General features: G+C 56.0%; 1 protein-coding gene across 16 annotated transcripts in view; it reads right to left on the bottom strand.

Annotated features, from left to right (window-relative positions):
• The window catches only part of ADD1 (adducin 1), a 78,841-nt gene that overhangs the window by 6,375 nt on the left and 58,465 nt on the right, over positions 1-14,001 (bottom strand). For 4 of the 16 annotated variants that reach the window (XM_051836678.3, XM_051836680.3, XM_051836685.3 and 1 more), the window contains 7 exons: positions 11,336-11,479; positions 11,133-11,231; positions 10,316-10,492; positions 5,807-6,151; positions 3,382-3,483; positions 2,811-2,900; positions 1,982-2,074 (listed from right to left, as the gene is read on the bottom strand). In XM_051836678.3, the coding sequence (XP_051692638.2) occupies positions 1,982-2,074; positions 2,811-2,900; positions 3,382-3,483; positions 5,807-6,151; positions 10,316-10,492; positions 11,133-11,231; positions 11,336-11,479 (1,050 nt within the window). The remainder of the gene's footprint in view (positions 1-1,981; positions 2,075-2,810; positions 2,901-3,381; positions 3,484-5,806; positions 6,152-10,315; positions 10,493-11,132; positions 11,232-11,335; positions 11,480-14,001) is intronic. The other 12 variants (XM_070067975.2, XM_089324945.1, XM_051836682.3 and 9 more) reach the window with 3 other exon arrangements.

The following is a 14,001-nucleotide window of genomic DNA, read 5'->3' as shown; positions in this document are numbered from 1 at the left end:
AGCTGGGATTCCACACAGGCAGGTCACGTAGAGTCTGTGGCACCTGCTGGCTTCCCTCTGGCAGCTGGCCCAGCCCACTGGAGGTACTGTAGGGCCAGCTCCTCCAAACACCGTATGAGCGCAGGGCAGGCACCGGGGCTGAGAGCGCGCCGTGCGGGTAGAAGCTGTCCGAGCAGCAGGAACGCTCTGGGCAGGTTTCTCACCCCGGCTGTGCCACACCACACAGGCTTCCCCCGCTACACACGCAGGCAGGCATGCACACAGTCAGGTTACAATTGTGGGTTTCAAAACTTTCGGGGCAGGGACCCTGTGGTGGCCCAGTGAATAAGGCCACCGCCTGTGACGCCGGCATCCCCTGTGGGCGCAGGTTCGCAACCCGGCTGCTCCACTTCTGAGCCAGCTCCCTGCTAATGGTCTTGGAAAACAGCAGAGGACGATCCAAGTCCTTGGGCCCCTGCACCCACGTGGAAGATCCAGAAAAAGTTGACTCCTGGTTTCGGCCTGGCCCAGCCCCAGCTGTTTCAACAATTCAGGGAACAAACCAGCAGATAGAAAACTCTCTGTCTCTTCCTATATGTGTAACTCTTTGCAACAAATAAATAAATCTTTAAAAAAATTTTTTTCTCGGGGCCAGAGTTGGGGCATATTGGGTAAAGCCACTGCCTGCAATGCCAGCACCCCATATGGGTGCCGGTTCAAGTCCCAGCTGCTCCACTTCTGACCCAGCTCCCTGCTAATGCACCTGGGAGAGCAGTGGAGGACGGCCCCAGTGCTTGGGCCCCTGCATCCCCATGGGAGACCCGGACAAAGCTCTTGGCTCCTGGCTCCAGCTTGGCCCTGCCCTGGCTGTTTTGGCCATTTGGGGAATGAACCACCAGATGGAAGATCTGTCTCTCCTTCTATCTCTCTGTAACTCTGCCTTTTAAATACATAAATTTTAAAAAAAATTTCCTAAGTCTTTTCCCCCTGAAAAATTAAAAATTTTATCTATAGGTTTATTTTTAATTTTTATTTATTTGAGAGGCAAAGAGATGGATGGAGAGAGACAGAGAAAACTGGTTCATTCCCTCAGTGTCCCCAACAGCTGGGGCGAGGCTGGGGCCAAAACCGGGAGCAAGAAACTCAATCCAGAGGCTGGCGCCGCGGCTCACTAGGCTAATCCTCCGCCTTGCGGCGCCGGCACACCGGGTTCTAGTTCCGGTCGGGGCGCCGGATTCTGTCCTGGTTGCCCCTCTTCCAGGCCAGCTCCCTGCTGTGGCCCGGGAGTGCAGTGGAGGATGGCCCAAGTGCTTGGGCCCTGCACCCCATGGGAGACCAGGAAAAGCACCTGGCTCCTGCCTTTGGATCAGCGCGGTGCGCTGTGGTCAAAGCTGAGCAAGTGAGGGAGGCGGCTGTGCCAGGAGGCCACCGCCCCAGGCGGCCCCCAGGAGGCGTCTGTGATGCTGGGTTCATTCAGTCACCTGAAGGCAGAGACAGAGAGGACTCCATCTGCCGCTTTCCTCCCCTCATGGCCACAGCAGCCAGGACTGGGCCAGGCTGAAGCCGGGAGCCAGCAGCTCCATCCTGACCTCCCACGTGGGGAGCACTCCTTGCTGGGTGCGTTGGCAGGGAGCTGGATGGGAAGCGGAGCAGCCAGGACTCTCAGCGGTGCCTGTGTGGGACGCTGGCACTGCAGGCGGCATCTAAGCTGCTGCGCACCACGCTGGCCCCAGCCGTCTGCACTTCCAGGGAAACTGGAGCCCCAACCTGTGCACTAACCCAGGAGGTGAGGACGGGGGACGCGGCCCTCCTCCGCACGGTCACTTCCCAGCAACCACGGAGAACGCTCAGACCAAAGCTGTCACAGCCTCCCGGACAGCTCACAGACCCGTTTCAAGCTGCACACGTGACTCAGAGGGTGCCTAGGAGAGGAGCGGGGGTGGGGGGGCAGCCGGGGAGGGGGGCAGCGCAGGGCCTCGGGTCCCCAGGGTGGTGTGAGTACCTTTCTAACGGACAGAGGTCTAGCGGGACTAAGAGTGTGCTCTGTAAGCGGGAGCCCTTCGAGAGTCTCCGTACAGTCAGAGAGGGGCGCGTCCTGCAACAGTAAACCGAGTCGTCAGAGCACACCCGGCCGCCTCGGGACACCAGCCAAGAGCACAGGCTGGAGCCGGCTAAAGCATGCAGCAGCACCACGTGCACACGCTGGACGGGAGACCAGGACTGGCCACTCCAGATAGTGCGACAGCAGCTGCCTACCCTGGACGGGAGACCAGGACTGGCCACTCCAGATAGTGCGACAGCAGTCGCCTTCCCTGGACGGGAGACCAGGACTGGCCACTCCAGATAGTGCAACAGCAGCTGCCTACCCTGGCGGTCTGCTTTGAAAGCAGGAGGTGGCTTATTAATGTTCAAAGGGAATCACTCACACAATTACCTTCCTTGTGCCACTAGGTAGAGTCCTTTATGGAAACGCAGCTACACGCGGACCACATGTAGCAGGACAGGGGGTCACAGAGCCCACCCCCACGAGTGCACCACACAGCACCCTGTTCCAACCAGGGGTACTCTAGGCCCCAAAGCTGGTGGCACCAGTGCCACCCGCCCGTGCACATGCACTCCGAGGAGGCTGGAGGACAGCCGCGGCCCTCAGCACGCTTACGCTTGGTCCAGAGCCCACGGGGCACGGCAGGGCCACTTCTCATCAGCAAAGCATTGAACAGCTGCCAAGAATACTTACCCCACGAGGCCATTCTCTCCACATTTAAGAGTATTTTGGGCAGATGGTCAGAGACTCACTGCCCACCACTGTCAGAGACACTCTGAACTCTCACCTGGACCAGGCTCCTGTCCATCACTACACCACACAAAACCTGGGACTGAGGGCCAGCCGTCTTAATGTCCTGTAAGTTCTGCTCTCGGATCTGTGACGGGAAGAAAGAGAGACACACTGAGCAGCACAGAGAGCCACAGTGCACCTGGGAGCCCCACAGCACGCACCAGGCCCCGCCCCAAGCAAGCTGCACTCCAGCTCTGGCCAGTGACCGCCAAGGCTGCGGAAGCGACTGGTCCAACCTGCTGGGCAGGCAGTCGGGCTGGCGATGGAGGGCCCATCCCCGGACCGAGGGATGGCTTCAGCAAGGCGCTCGGCAGACGCACCTCTTCACTCACGCTCTGCCCTGTGCCCAGCACTGACAGTGCCAGTGCTGGCGGGGCTCACGTGCCAAAGCTCCACACACTGCTCACAGCTCTCCGAAGGAGCCCTGACCTGGGCCAGCTGTCCGGCCCTGCCAGCCACCGGCTCTGCGCCTCCAGCCGGCCAACAGCCAGTGGGCCTACTGCAGGTGACGGTGCCCTCCCGACCCCACCCAGCTCCACCACTGGGGGAAGGGTCGCAGCACGTACCTTGTTCCTCATCTCCTGGACCTCTTTGGGGTTTGTGTTCAACGGAACAAACAGGTTAGGGACGGCAGAGGTGGAGGTTCTATGTCCATCCTCTTTAGTCCACTGAAATATCAAGAACAGTTGGAAAGTCAGGGTGACGGCAGGAAGCAACAGCAACAGCACCCACTGTCAGTTCACGTCTGGTCATGCACTGAACACCACGGAGAGGACTGAACCAATGACACATCTGGGTCACTCGGCAGAGCTGCCACGGGAGCGGGACGTGGCCACGCAGAATCCAGAAAACGGTGGCAGGCAGGGCCGTGGGCACGGGAAAGGTCACCTAGAAGCCCCAGTGAGATCCGGGGCCCTCGGACCGGCCAGGCAAGGCCCCGCAGGCCCACTGGTTCACCCTCTGAGTCCTCCAACACCCAAGCCAGCTTGAAGCGTGAGATGGCAGGGCCATGAGAAGCAGTGATGCCGCCCCCAGGGCGGGGAGGGAGGCCAGAGTGGGCATTAAAACAAACGACAGCACCGGAATGCACGAGTGCCTCTACTTCAACTCAAGGAAATCCCCGTTCGGACGACTGGATACAGGAGAGTCTGCTGATGTCAAGTATCTTACATAACTCAACACTGAGTGCTAGCAAAATACCCCAGAGACACCGGAAGCGCTTCATGAGCGGCAAGGCTGTTTTACATGTCAGTGCGCGTGGTCCGCGTGCTGCGCCTTCCACTCACAGCTGCTGCTGGTTTTTTAAATCTCCAATCAAATACGTAAGGTTTTGAGTCCAATTCTAATTCTCAGGCAGGAGTAGGCACTGACTTTAAAACGAGCCCACCTCAGTCAGCAAATGCTCCGCCTCTCAGAGCACTGCTGAGAGGCACTAAGATAGCCACACGCCAGAGGACTTGGAGGAGAGCAACGGAACGGCCGGATGCTGAGCCACTGTGGGGAGCGTGGGATGGGCACGGAGCCAGGGTACTCACTGACGGCAATCTTCTCAGATAGACACTCCAGCGTTTTATTAACATGAGTTTTAGTCAAAACATGAAAACAACCTCAGAAGCGTCACATTTGAAAAAGTAACAACAGTTATTGTAAGTTAAAACATACCAACCTGGGACCACTGCATGGAATTGTTACTCCAAAGAGTAAGAAAGAAACGTGAGTGTGGGGAGACTCCCCGGCCGTGCGCACACTGACTAGGACGCCTAACGTGAGTGAGCGCGGCTCTGGGCCGCTGCGGATGCCCTGCGCACAACTCCATCACGCAAGGCAGCACCGAGTGTGCACGTCACCACCAGAGAGGTGCGTCTCTTTAACCCCTCCCTTTAACAAGGAAAACAAATAAAAAATGCAAAAATGAAAAGAAAGAAGGAAAAAGGGAGACAGGAGGCCGGGAGGGGAACCAGGAGAGGTGCACGCCACACTCTGAGCCCAGCCAGGGCCACGCAGGGCCCGCCTGCCTGGCCAACTGCTCAGGAGCACCGAGGACTCTCCCCAGCTGGGCGTCAGGAAAACACCTGGGGAAGACAAAACTGTTTTTTTAAAGAAATATAGAAAGAGCAGTGCTACACGGGGAAGGAACGGCGCCCTCTGCTGCTCTGGCTGCCTGCTGTGTCTGGGGAACACCTCGCTCAGTGCTACTGACCCAGCCATGCAAGGAGGTGCCCGCCCAGCCTCGTCTCCTCTCAGGACGCCAGGCCAGGATTTCAGGAATGGGCCGGGCCGGGGCTGGCCAGACTCACGGCTGGGTTTCAGGAGCGGTAAGCACCACTCTCAGGAGGAACACTGGCTGCAGGACGTCAGAGCGACCCTCGGGAACGTCAGTACTGACACAAAGCACCCGTGGTGGCGTCTGTCGCGGGTGCCTGCAAGTGGCTGTGCCACACCCAGCAGCAGTCGGGAGACTCACCGCGATGGCCGTCTACTTGCATGCAACCGTCCATGCAGAGGGCGGCTGGCCTGAGCGTTCGGAGGCTTTGGGACAGAGCAGGGGATCAACGCGGAGGAGGAGGACGGGGCAGCACAGGACAGACCAGTGAGTCGCAAGGGCAAACTGCTTAAGAAAACGCCGAAGCCTTAAAGACGAGGCGGGAGCGACAGGAGGCCACCGCGGGGTCCGCGGGGCCACAGCGTGAGAGCGCGGGGTGCACGAGGCACTGGGGACAACGCCGGCTTCCGGAGCTTCGCCCGTGCTGCGCGTGGAGGCAGCGTAGGCTGAAGCACAGAAGAGGACCGCTAGGTCTTCAGCAGTTTCAAGCAGACAGCACCACTGGACTTCATCTAGGGCGTAACGGGGCTTTTGGTTCAGACCGAGAGGTCTGACGAGGAGGGGTCACGTGGCCGCTGGGTACAAGGGCAGGATTCCCAAAGCCTCCGAAGCCCAGCCCCCAACTTGCTCTACGTCATCTAACTACGAACAGTAAGGTAGGCACAGACCAAGCAGTTGGTAATACAGCTTGGCACGCAGACACCGGACGAGAGAGACTGCAGCAAGGGTTTCACGTGATGGTGTGCAACGTTCGTCCACACCTTAGTCTTCGACTTGGGACTGCTCCCACTCTGTCCTTCTTCAGGAGCCTCGTCGCCCCGGCCAGAGCTCAGCCACCTGGTCTTCTCCCGCTGCTGCTTCTGAAAACTGTGTCTGAGAGGGGAGCAAGTGCCCGCATCGCCGTCACTAGCGAGGGAGTGGCCTGTGACACTGGCGGGAGCCTCCACATCGCTGTACTTTTTGCACTTCTCTCTCAGAGCAGGGTACCGGTAAGGGTAGCCGGTTCTGTAGCCCTAGGGTCCAAAGAGAGTGAAAGACGGTCACTATTCCAGCTCCCAGACAGGCTTCTGCTCTGGAAAGCCACGTGGCGGTCACACGCGTACCTTCTGTGCCAGCGAGGCCACTGCCAGGCACACAGGCGCTCCCGGGCAGAGAGGTGAGAAGCACCCATCAGCAGTAGAGTGTGAGAACCGTGCTAAACCACACCACAGCAAGGATAAAACCGAGCACACACAACGGTGCAGGTGACTCCAAGTAGGATGTTCATAACAAGAAAGCAAACACAAGAGCTCGCCACTTGTAAGCAGCAGAGAGGCAAAGCCCGTCTGTGGCTACACAGGTGAGCGGTCACCTTGGGAGGGGCAGCGGCTGGGAAGGGGGCCTGGGGCCTGCTCAGGTTTCGGAAGTGGACACTGACAGTCTGTGTGCTGTCCTGTTTACGTGTTCTACTTCAGCAGAAGGTTAAACTGAGAACACACAAGGCTACGGCATAGGTTTTATTAACCAACCTGCTCAACCTCTTAATTCAGTCTAGTACACGCTGACTTTCAGAAACACCAGGTCCGCGTGGCTCACCCAGCTGTTCTCGGCACACGCTAGGCCGACGTGTGAGCCCGGCCTGCAGTCCCGCCTCAGGACCACACGCTGTACTTCCGAAGATGCGCCCCGAATTCACACCTCTGCTGGGCCAACTCAGCGAAGGCTGGCGCCCCCACCCTACTCCAGCCCTCAGCTCAGGTGGACGGGGCAGGACAGCGTGATCCCTTCCCTCGGAGCGTGAGGGGACAGGGGAACTAACAAAAGGTGACAGGCTGGGCCACACCAACCCCACTGCTCTCGCCACGGCTGGCACAGCTCCACGAAACTGAAATCCGCCCTCAACCTGAGGCAGCCTGGAAGCGGATCCTCCCCTAGCTGGGCCCTTTCTTCCTTTTCTTTTCAGGGTTTCTTTATGTACACATGTATGTATGCATGTATTTCTCAGGGTTTCTTTATGTACACATGTATGTATGCATGTATTTCTCAGGGTTTCTTTATGTACACATGTATGTATGCATGTATTTCTCAGGGTTTCTTTATGTATGCACGTATGTATGCATGTATTTCTCAGGATTTCTTTATGTACGCATGTATGCATGCATGTATGTATTTTTCAGGATTTCTTTATGTATGCATGTATGCATGCATGTATTTCTCAGGATTTCTTTATGTACGCATGTATGCATGCATGTATGTATTTTTCAGGATTTCTTTATGTATGCATGTATGTATTTTTCAGGATTTCTTTATGCATGTATGTATTTTTCAGGATTTCTTTATGTACGCGTGTATGCATGTATGCATGTATTTTTCAGGATTTCTTTATGTACGCATGTATGCATGTATGTATTCAGGATTTCTTTATGTACGCATGTATGCATGTATGTATTTCTCAGGATTTCTTTATGTACGCATGTATGCATGTATTCAGGATTTCTTTATGTATGCATGTATGTATGTATGTATGTGTGTATTTTTCAGGATTTCTTTATGTACGCATGTATGTATTTCTCAGGATTTCTTTATGTATGCATGTATGCATGTATGTATGTGTGTATTTTTCAGGATTTCTTTATGTACGCATGTACGCATGTGTGTATGTATTCAGGATTTCTTTGTGTACGCATGTATGCATGTATGTATGTATTTCTCAGGGTTTATGTATGCATGTATGTATGTATGTATTTTTCAGGATTTATGTACGCATGTATGTATGTATGTATTTGAAAGTCAGTTACAGAGCGGGAAGGAGAGACAGAAAGAGATCTTCCATCTGCCAGTTCATTGTCCAGGTGACCACCACAGCCAGGGCTGGGTCAGGCCAAAGCCAGGAGCCAGGAGCTTCCTCCAGGTCCCCCACGTGGGTGGCAGGGCCCAAACACTCAGGCCATCTTCCCCTGCTTTCCCAGACCATTAGCAGGGAGCTGGGTCAGAAGTGGAGCACCTGGGGCATAAACTGGCACCCAAATATGATGGCAGTGTGGCCAGTGGCAGGTTCACCCACCATGCCACAACGCTGGCCCCAGCCAAGCCTTCTGGTGAGAAGCAGCTCTGGACACACTCTGGCTGCCGCCTTCTGAGACTCAAAGCTGAGTGTAGCTGTGCCTGCACTCCTAACCCACAGAACCCGTGGAAAACCAACGTGCTCAGTCTGACTCACTAACAGCACAGGCAGTGTGACAGCTTCGTGCTGCCCCTTCACAGGGAGACAGAAAACAACGTGGAAGGGCCCCAGGCCCCGACACAGAAGAGACCGCGGAGCCCGCTGCTGCCTGCTGAGACCCCCAGCAACCCCCTCGATTCGCGACTTCTCCCCCGACTCTGGGCTGTGCTCCTCACGGGCCCCTGCACGACCCACCACTCCACTGGAGAAGCCTGGTTTTGTCGCCTGACTCCTCTGAGAGACAGGTGAGCGGCCCCCCCGCCCTATTCCCACTTCTGAGCACGACTCAACTATACAAGGGCCGCCTTCAGAAACACAGGTCCCGTGTGTGCGCTCCTCCTGCTCAGAAAGACGGCCTCTGAGCAGTCTCCAGGACTCGGGCTAGACCCAGGGTGCACGGCATTTCATCTCAGCAGGGGATGGACGTTCTCCCCTTTAAATGCTGTCAAACCAAAATTCGAGGTAATAAGCAAACACTGTAGTTAAAACAAGTATTTCTTCCTTATTTGAGAAACTGAAATTATATCTTGAAATTTTTTCGAGATACACTTAGTGTATCTTCTAACGATAAATGCTGAAATGAAATCTTTCTCATAGGGTGGGCATCTTCAACTGCTCCTTACTGTGGTCACTGATTATCAACCGACAAACGCAGCTCATCAGACCCGAGTCAGAACAAGAACTCTCACCAGCATGCTGTCCAGCTTACTCCTTAGAAACTACACAGCCCCCAGTACCAACGTGGTCACAACAAGGGCACATGGAGGACACTCGATAACAGACACACTTCCTAGTCAACATTTCACTTACAGCCGTCCTCCCTATCAAGTCAGAGTTACTGCCTAGTTCTCATTTCCTCCCTTCCTTCCAGAATGTACTGAAGGCACACGAAAGGCATGCTGCTGTCCTTGCTTCCACTTGACTTGCCGGTGGAAGGCGGCGAGACACCACAGCTGTGACTGAGAGGCTGGGGTGCGCAGGGGTCTCGCTGCCCTCCACCCCACCCTCGACCTGCGGCAGTCACGCCACCCCAGCTGCCACCTGAACCCAGCTGCTGCCTCCACCTTCCCTGCGGCTTTCTCTCCCTCCTGCTCTCCCTGACCTGTCCAGCCTGGGCCCCGTCTGCCTGCATTCTCTTTGTGCCTCGGTCACCACACAGAGCGCAGGGCCAAGGCTGGGTCTGGAATCTGTTTGCTGACTTTCCTCATTAGGTCATGAGAGCAAGAACCGCGTTCCGTCTGACTCTGGAGGAGACCCTCAATCAGTGCAACCAACCTGACTGCTGACTCGGACTCAGAGCGACGGCCACCTGCTCCTGCGCTCCTGTCCACCTTCCCCACAGCTGGTCCGTTCCTGACAGCTGCTCCCAGGCAGAAGACCCAGCCCACGCTCTCTGAAGTGCAGTGTCTCACTGAGGACCACCAGACTCACAGACTCCTCCTGCTCCAATTCTGCACCTATGCTTCCTGCGGCCTCACCGACAGCCCTGCCGCATGGCAACACTGACCTGACACCTCCCCACGTCCCCACCACTTAGATGGCCTCCCCGAGGGAGGGAGTTCAGCCTCCTGTTAGGTGCCCAGGTCCCCTATCAGAGCACCTGAGTCCAACACCCAGCTCCATCTCCTCTGCCCAGCCTCAGCTTGGGCTATGAGCCCGTGCAGTGCGCAGGAGGAAGGCAGCAGAGTTCTGTGGAACATGGCACTCGGGTTCAAAACAGCTAGAACTTGCGGTTATCGCAAAACCCCAAACACCCAAATGACGTGGGGTGCCACTGCTGGGCTCTCTGCTTGTCACCAGCAACCTGCTGTGGAACTCTGCTCCACACAAGGGGTCCACACAGGCCGTCTCTGCATCTTCGTGACTACGACTCGCAGGGGACCCTGGGCCTCCCCGTGAGCTCGGGGCCTGAACGGGGACGGTGACTCGGGGTGCTGTCACAGAGCCTTTTCACCGGCGGCACCACCGTTCTTACCAGGTTGTCAAGCATCCGCATGAGGGCTTCGAATTCCTGCTCACCAATCTGCCACGTGGGAGGGGGTCCCGTGCCTTCCCCTGCCGGAGACCCTGGAGAGCGGGATTTGGCTTTGTACTTCCCGGGATCCAGCAGCACTAAGTTGTCTGGTCCTCCTGCGCTGGCCAGAGTTCGAACCTTTCCCAAAATAAGCAGACAGCATGACCTGAGTACCTCGTGGAGACCAAGAGAACCAGACGGCTGTGAGCAGTCGCAGGGTGCAGGGTCCTCCAGAGACAATCACTGGGGACCGAGTAAAATGTATGGGGCAGGAGAAAAGGCTGATCACAAAGCTGCCTTCAGGTTTCCCTTGGACATGGCAAAGCGCTGGCCCTCACACTTGGCAGGAGAAAGGTCCTGCAGAGCACCTGGGACCTCACTGCCCCAGACATGGAACTCAGTGAGGGCTTGGCTGGAGCAGGCTGGCACAGGGCTCTCATGGCTGTGGGACTGCGCGAGTCTCTACCCCACCACAGCCTGTTCAGGAGGAGCGCTGGGAAGGCCAAAGGAAGTCACCATATAAGGACACACAAAAGGCACCTGCTCCCTAGTCTGGCACACACCAGGACTCCACAAATGTCAGTGAACTAAGCAACTGAAAAATAAAAGTTGGAGGCAAGAAGCTGGACTCTTTTGTCAGTGCCGATCATTGCAATGGTGTTGGTCCCAGTCAGTCTCCAAGCCCTTGAGCTCCTCCTTGGCAGAGACTGCTCAAGGACCCATCCCTGCAAGACAATTATCAAAAACCCACGGAGCCGGGAAACTCCCACGCACTCACCTGGATCTCACAGGCGACCACGAGGTTGTGGATGTAATAGAAGGCCTCCTCGGCGCTCTCGCCCACGGATACGAGCCCGTGATTCCGCAGAATAAGAACCTGGCGGGAAAACGAGGGAGCCCTTTGGAGCCAGGCCAGGCGCCGGACACTCGCCGTTGCTCCTCTGCCCGCTGCCCTGCAGGGGCCAGGACCGACCTACTGACCTTGCTTTTAGGTCCCAGATTTTTCTGAATCAAGACTTTTTCCTCCTCATCCACCAGGATGCCGTGGTAGTCGTGATAAGCCACTTCTCCAAGAGACAGCGCCTCCGGGGAGATGGGCAAGAGCCCGCACTTCATTGCAGACACCTGGGGAGCAAGCAGCCGCCGTGAGGGGAGGCACACTCCGCAGAGGAACGGTAGGAGAGGGACATGTTTTAGACGCCTTTTCTTGGAAACACGGAACCTATGAACCCACGACCTTGAGAGACGCCTGCCTGCACCCCCACTCCTCACTGAGAAACTGAAGCTATCTCAAAACCAGGCGAGCCTCAAAAAGCAGCCCCGAGCTGCAGCTGGACGCTCAGTGTGGCCTCTTAGCGCAAGCAGCACGGGCCGGCCCGGCGCCAGGCGCAGCCGCAGCAGCACTGAACACGAGGGGGCTGCGAGTGTCGTCAGGCCGCTCTGCACTCCCTCCTCTAGGCTGCAGGCAAGATCGAAGCAGGTCAAACCAGATGAAACCAATTCATCACGTTTCAGGGTAATACACTGTATAATGTAAATTCTCCACAATTATTTAAAGTTGAGTCTCTAAGTAGGAAGTGTTCATATAGCCCTGAAGTTGTCTAAAACTCCCCCAAAATACCCCCAGAATGTGTTTTTTTTGTTGTTGTTGTTTTTTTTTTTTTTTTGACAGGCAGAGTGGACAGTGAGAGAGAGAGACAGAGAGAAAGGTCTTCTTTTGCCGTTGGTTCACCCTCCAATGGCCGCTGCGGCCGGCGCACCACACCTATCCAAAGGCAGGAGCCAGGTGCTTCTCCTGTTCTCCCATGGGGTGCAGGGCCCAAGCACTTGGACCATCCTCCACTGCACTCCCTGGCCACAGCAGAGAGCTGGCCTGGAAGAGGGGCAACTGGGACAGAATCCGGCGCCCCGACCAGGACTAGAACCCGGTGTGCCAGCACCGCAGGTGAAGGATTAGCCTAGTGAGCCGCGGTGCCGGCCTAGAATGTGCTAATTTTTAGGGCCTTCTATAGACTGTACCATTATAACCTTAGTCTAACAGGCTCCAAAACTCAAATAATATCTAAAAACACAATTCCACAGAGAAAGTTAATGCCTTAAAAACAATAACACATTTACCTTTCAAAGTATTAGTCTTCATATAAGAGGGAGTTCCCTCCCCCCAGAAAACAGCTGTCTGGGGGCACGTGGTACAGCAGGGTAAGAAAACAGCTGTCTGGGGGCACGTGGTAAGCAGGGTAAGAAAACAGCTGTCTGGGGGCACGTGGTAAGCAGGGTAAGAAAACAGCTGTCTGGGGGCACGTGGTAAGCAGGGTAAGAAAACAGCTGTCTGGGGGCACGTGGTAAGCAGGGTAAGAAAACAGCTGTCTGGGGGCACGTGGTACAGCAGGGTAAGAAAACAGCTGTCTGGGGGCACGTGGTACAGCAGGGTAAGAAAACAGCTGTCTGGGGGCACGTGGTACAGCAGGGTAAGAAAACAGCTGTCTGGGGGCACGTGGTAAGCAGGGTAAGTTGTGCTGGGGACACCACAGCCCACACGGGAGCCAGTCCCAGCTACTCTAGTCCAGTTTCCTACTTAAGTGCCCGGGAGGCAGCACACGATGCTCCCAATACTTGGGCCCCTGCCACCCATGTGGGAGACTAGCAAGGGTTCTGGCCAGTCCTGAGTGGTGCTGACACCGGGGGGAGTGAACGAGTCGCTGACCTATCATGTAGGATCATGATATCCTTTGTAGAAGCACCCATCTAGTAAGGCTCAGATTCTGCGATCAAGAACCCATGTTCAAAGTGAGATAAACAGGAGCCACAGCTGTGATGCAGCTACACGCTTTCCATCCTTGGGACTTAGCCCTTCAGTTCGTGTTTGTTTTTTTTTTCCTTAAGATTTATTTTATTCATTTAAAAGGCAGAGGTATTATAGAGGGAGATCCTCCACCTGCTGGTTCACTCCTCAAAAGGCCACAATGGCCTGGGCCATGATAAGCTGAAACCAGGGGCCTGGAACTACTTCTGGGTCCCCCATCAGACGCAAGGGCCCAAGCACTCCCAGGCACATCAGCACAGAGTTGGATTGGAAATGGACCACGGGGACTCAAACCAGTGCTCACGTGGGGTCCTGGCACTGCAGGCAGCAGCTTAGCCCACTGTGCCACAGCACCGGCCCCTGCTCAGTCTCCCTGCCTGTGAGCCAGCATACACCCCCTGTCCCTCAGCTCCTTCCACACAGCCTGTCTCACCCTGAACACCCTTCTCCTCTCTGAGCCCACCGCAGCCCCTCCCTACCTCCTTCCGACTTCTCACAAGGAGGCACTGCCACTGCTGTCACTGTGACTTCCGCACAGCCCTGACGCACTGAAATCTGACCCTAGCCTCGTGCCGGGGGGCCTTCCAACTGCTGATCCACAGTTTCAGACCTATTACAGGAATTTCAAAAATCAGACAGTAAATGGATCCTTCACGAGGAAAAGAAAAAAACCTTGAGAAGAGTTCACCTGCTGGGAGAACTGCTCTGCTTTCAAAGCCAACATCAGGCACGCTGACTGTCACAACGCAAGGGCCACCGAGAGCAGGCCACGTGCCTCCAACCACACGCCCAGATAGGAGCTGCTGGGGACAGCCACTCACCGCGGCCCACGACAGACGTGCGG

The sequence above is a fragment of the Oryctolagus cuniculus genome, chromosome 2, assembly GCF_051225735.1.
Source record: "Oryctolagus cuniculus isolate XC-2025 breed Fujian yellow rabbit chromosome 2, ASM5122573v1, whole genome shotgun sequence".
NCBI classification, from domain to species: domain Eukaryota; kingdom Metazoa; phylum Chordata; class Mammalia; order Lagomorpha; family Leporidae; genus Oryctolagus; species Oryctolagus cuniculus.
This window is presented reverse-complemented; position numbering and strand designations above follow the sequence as displayed.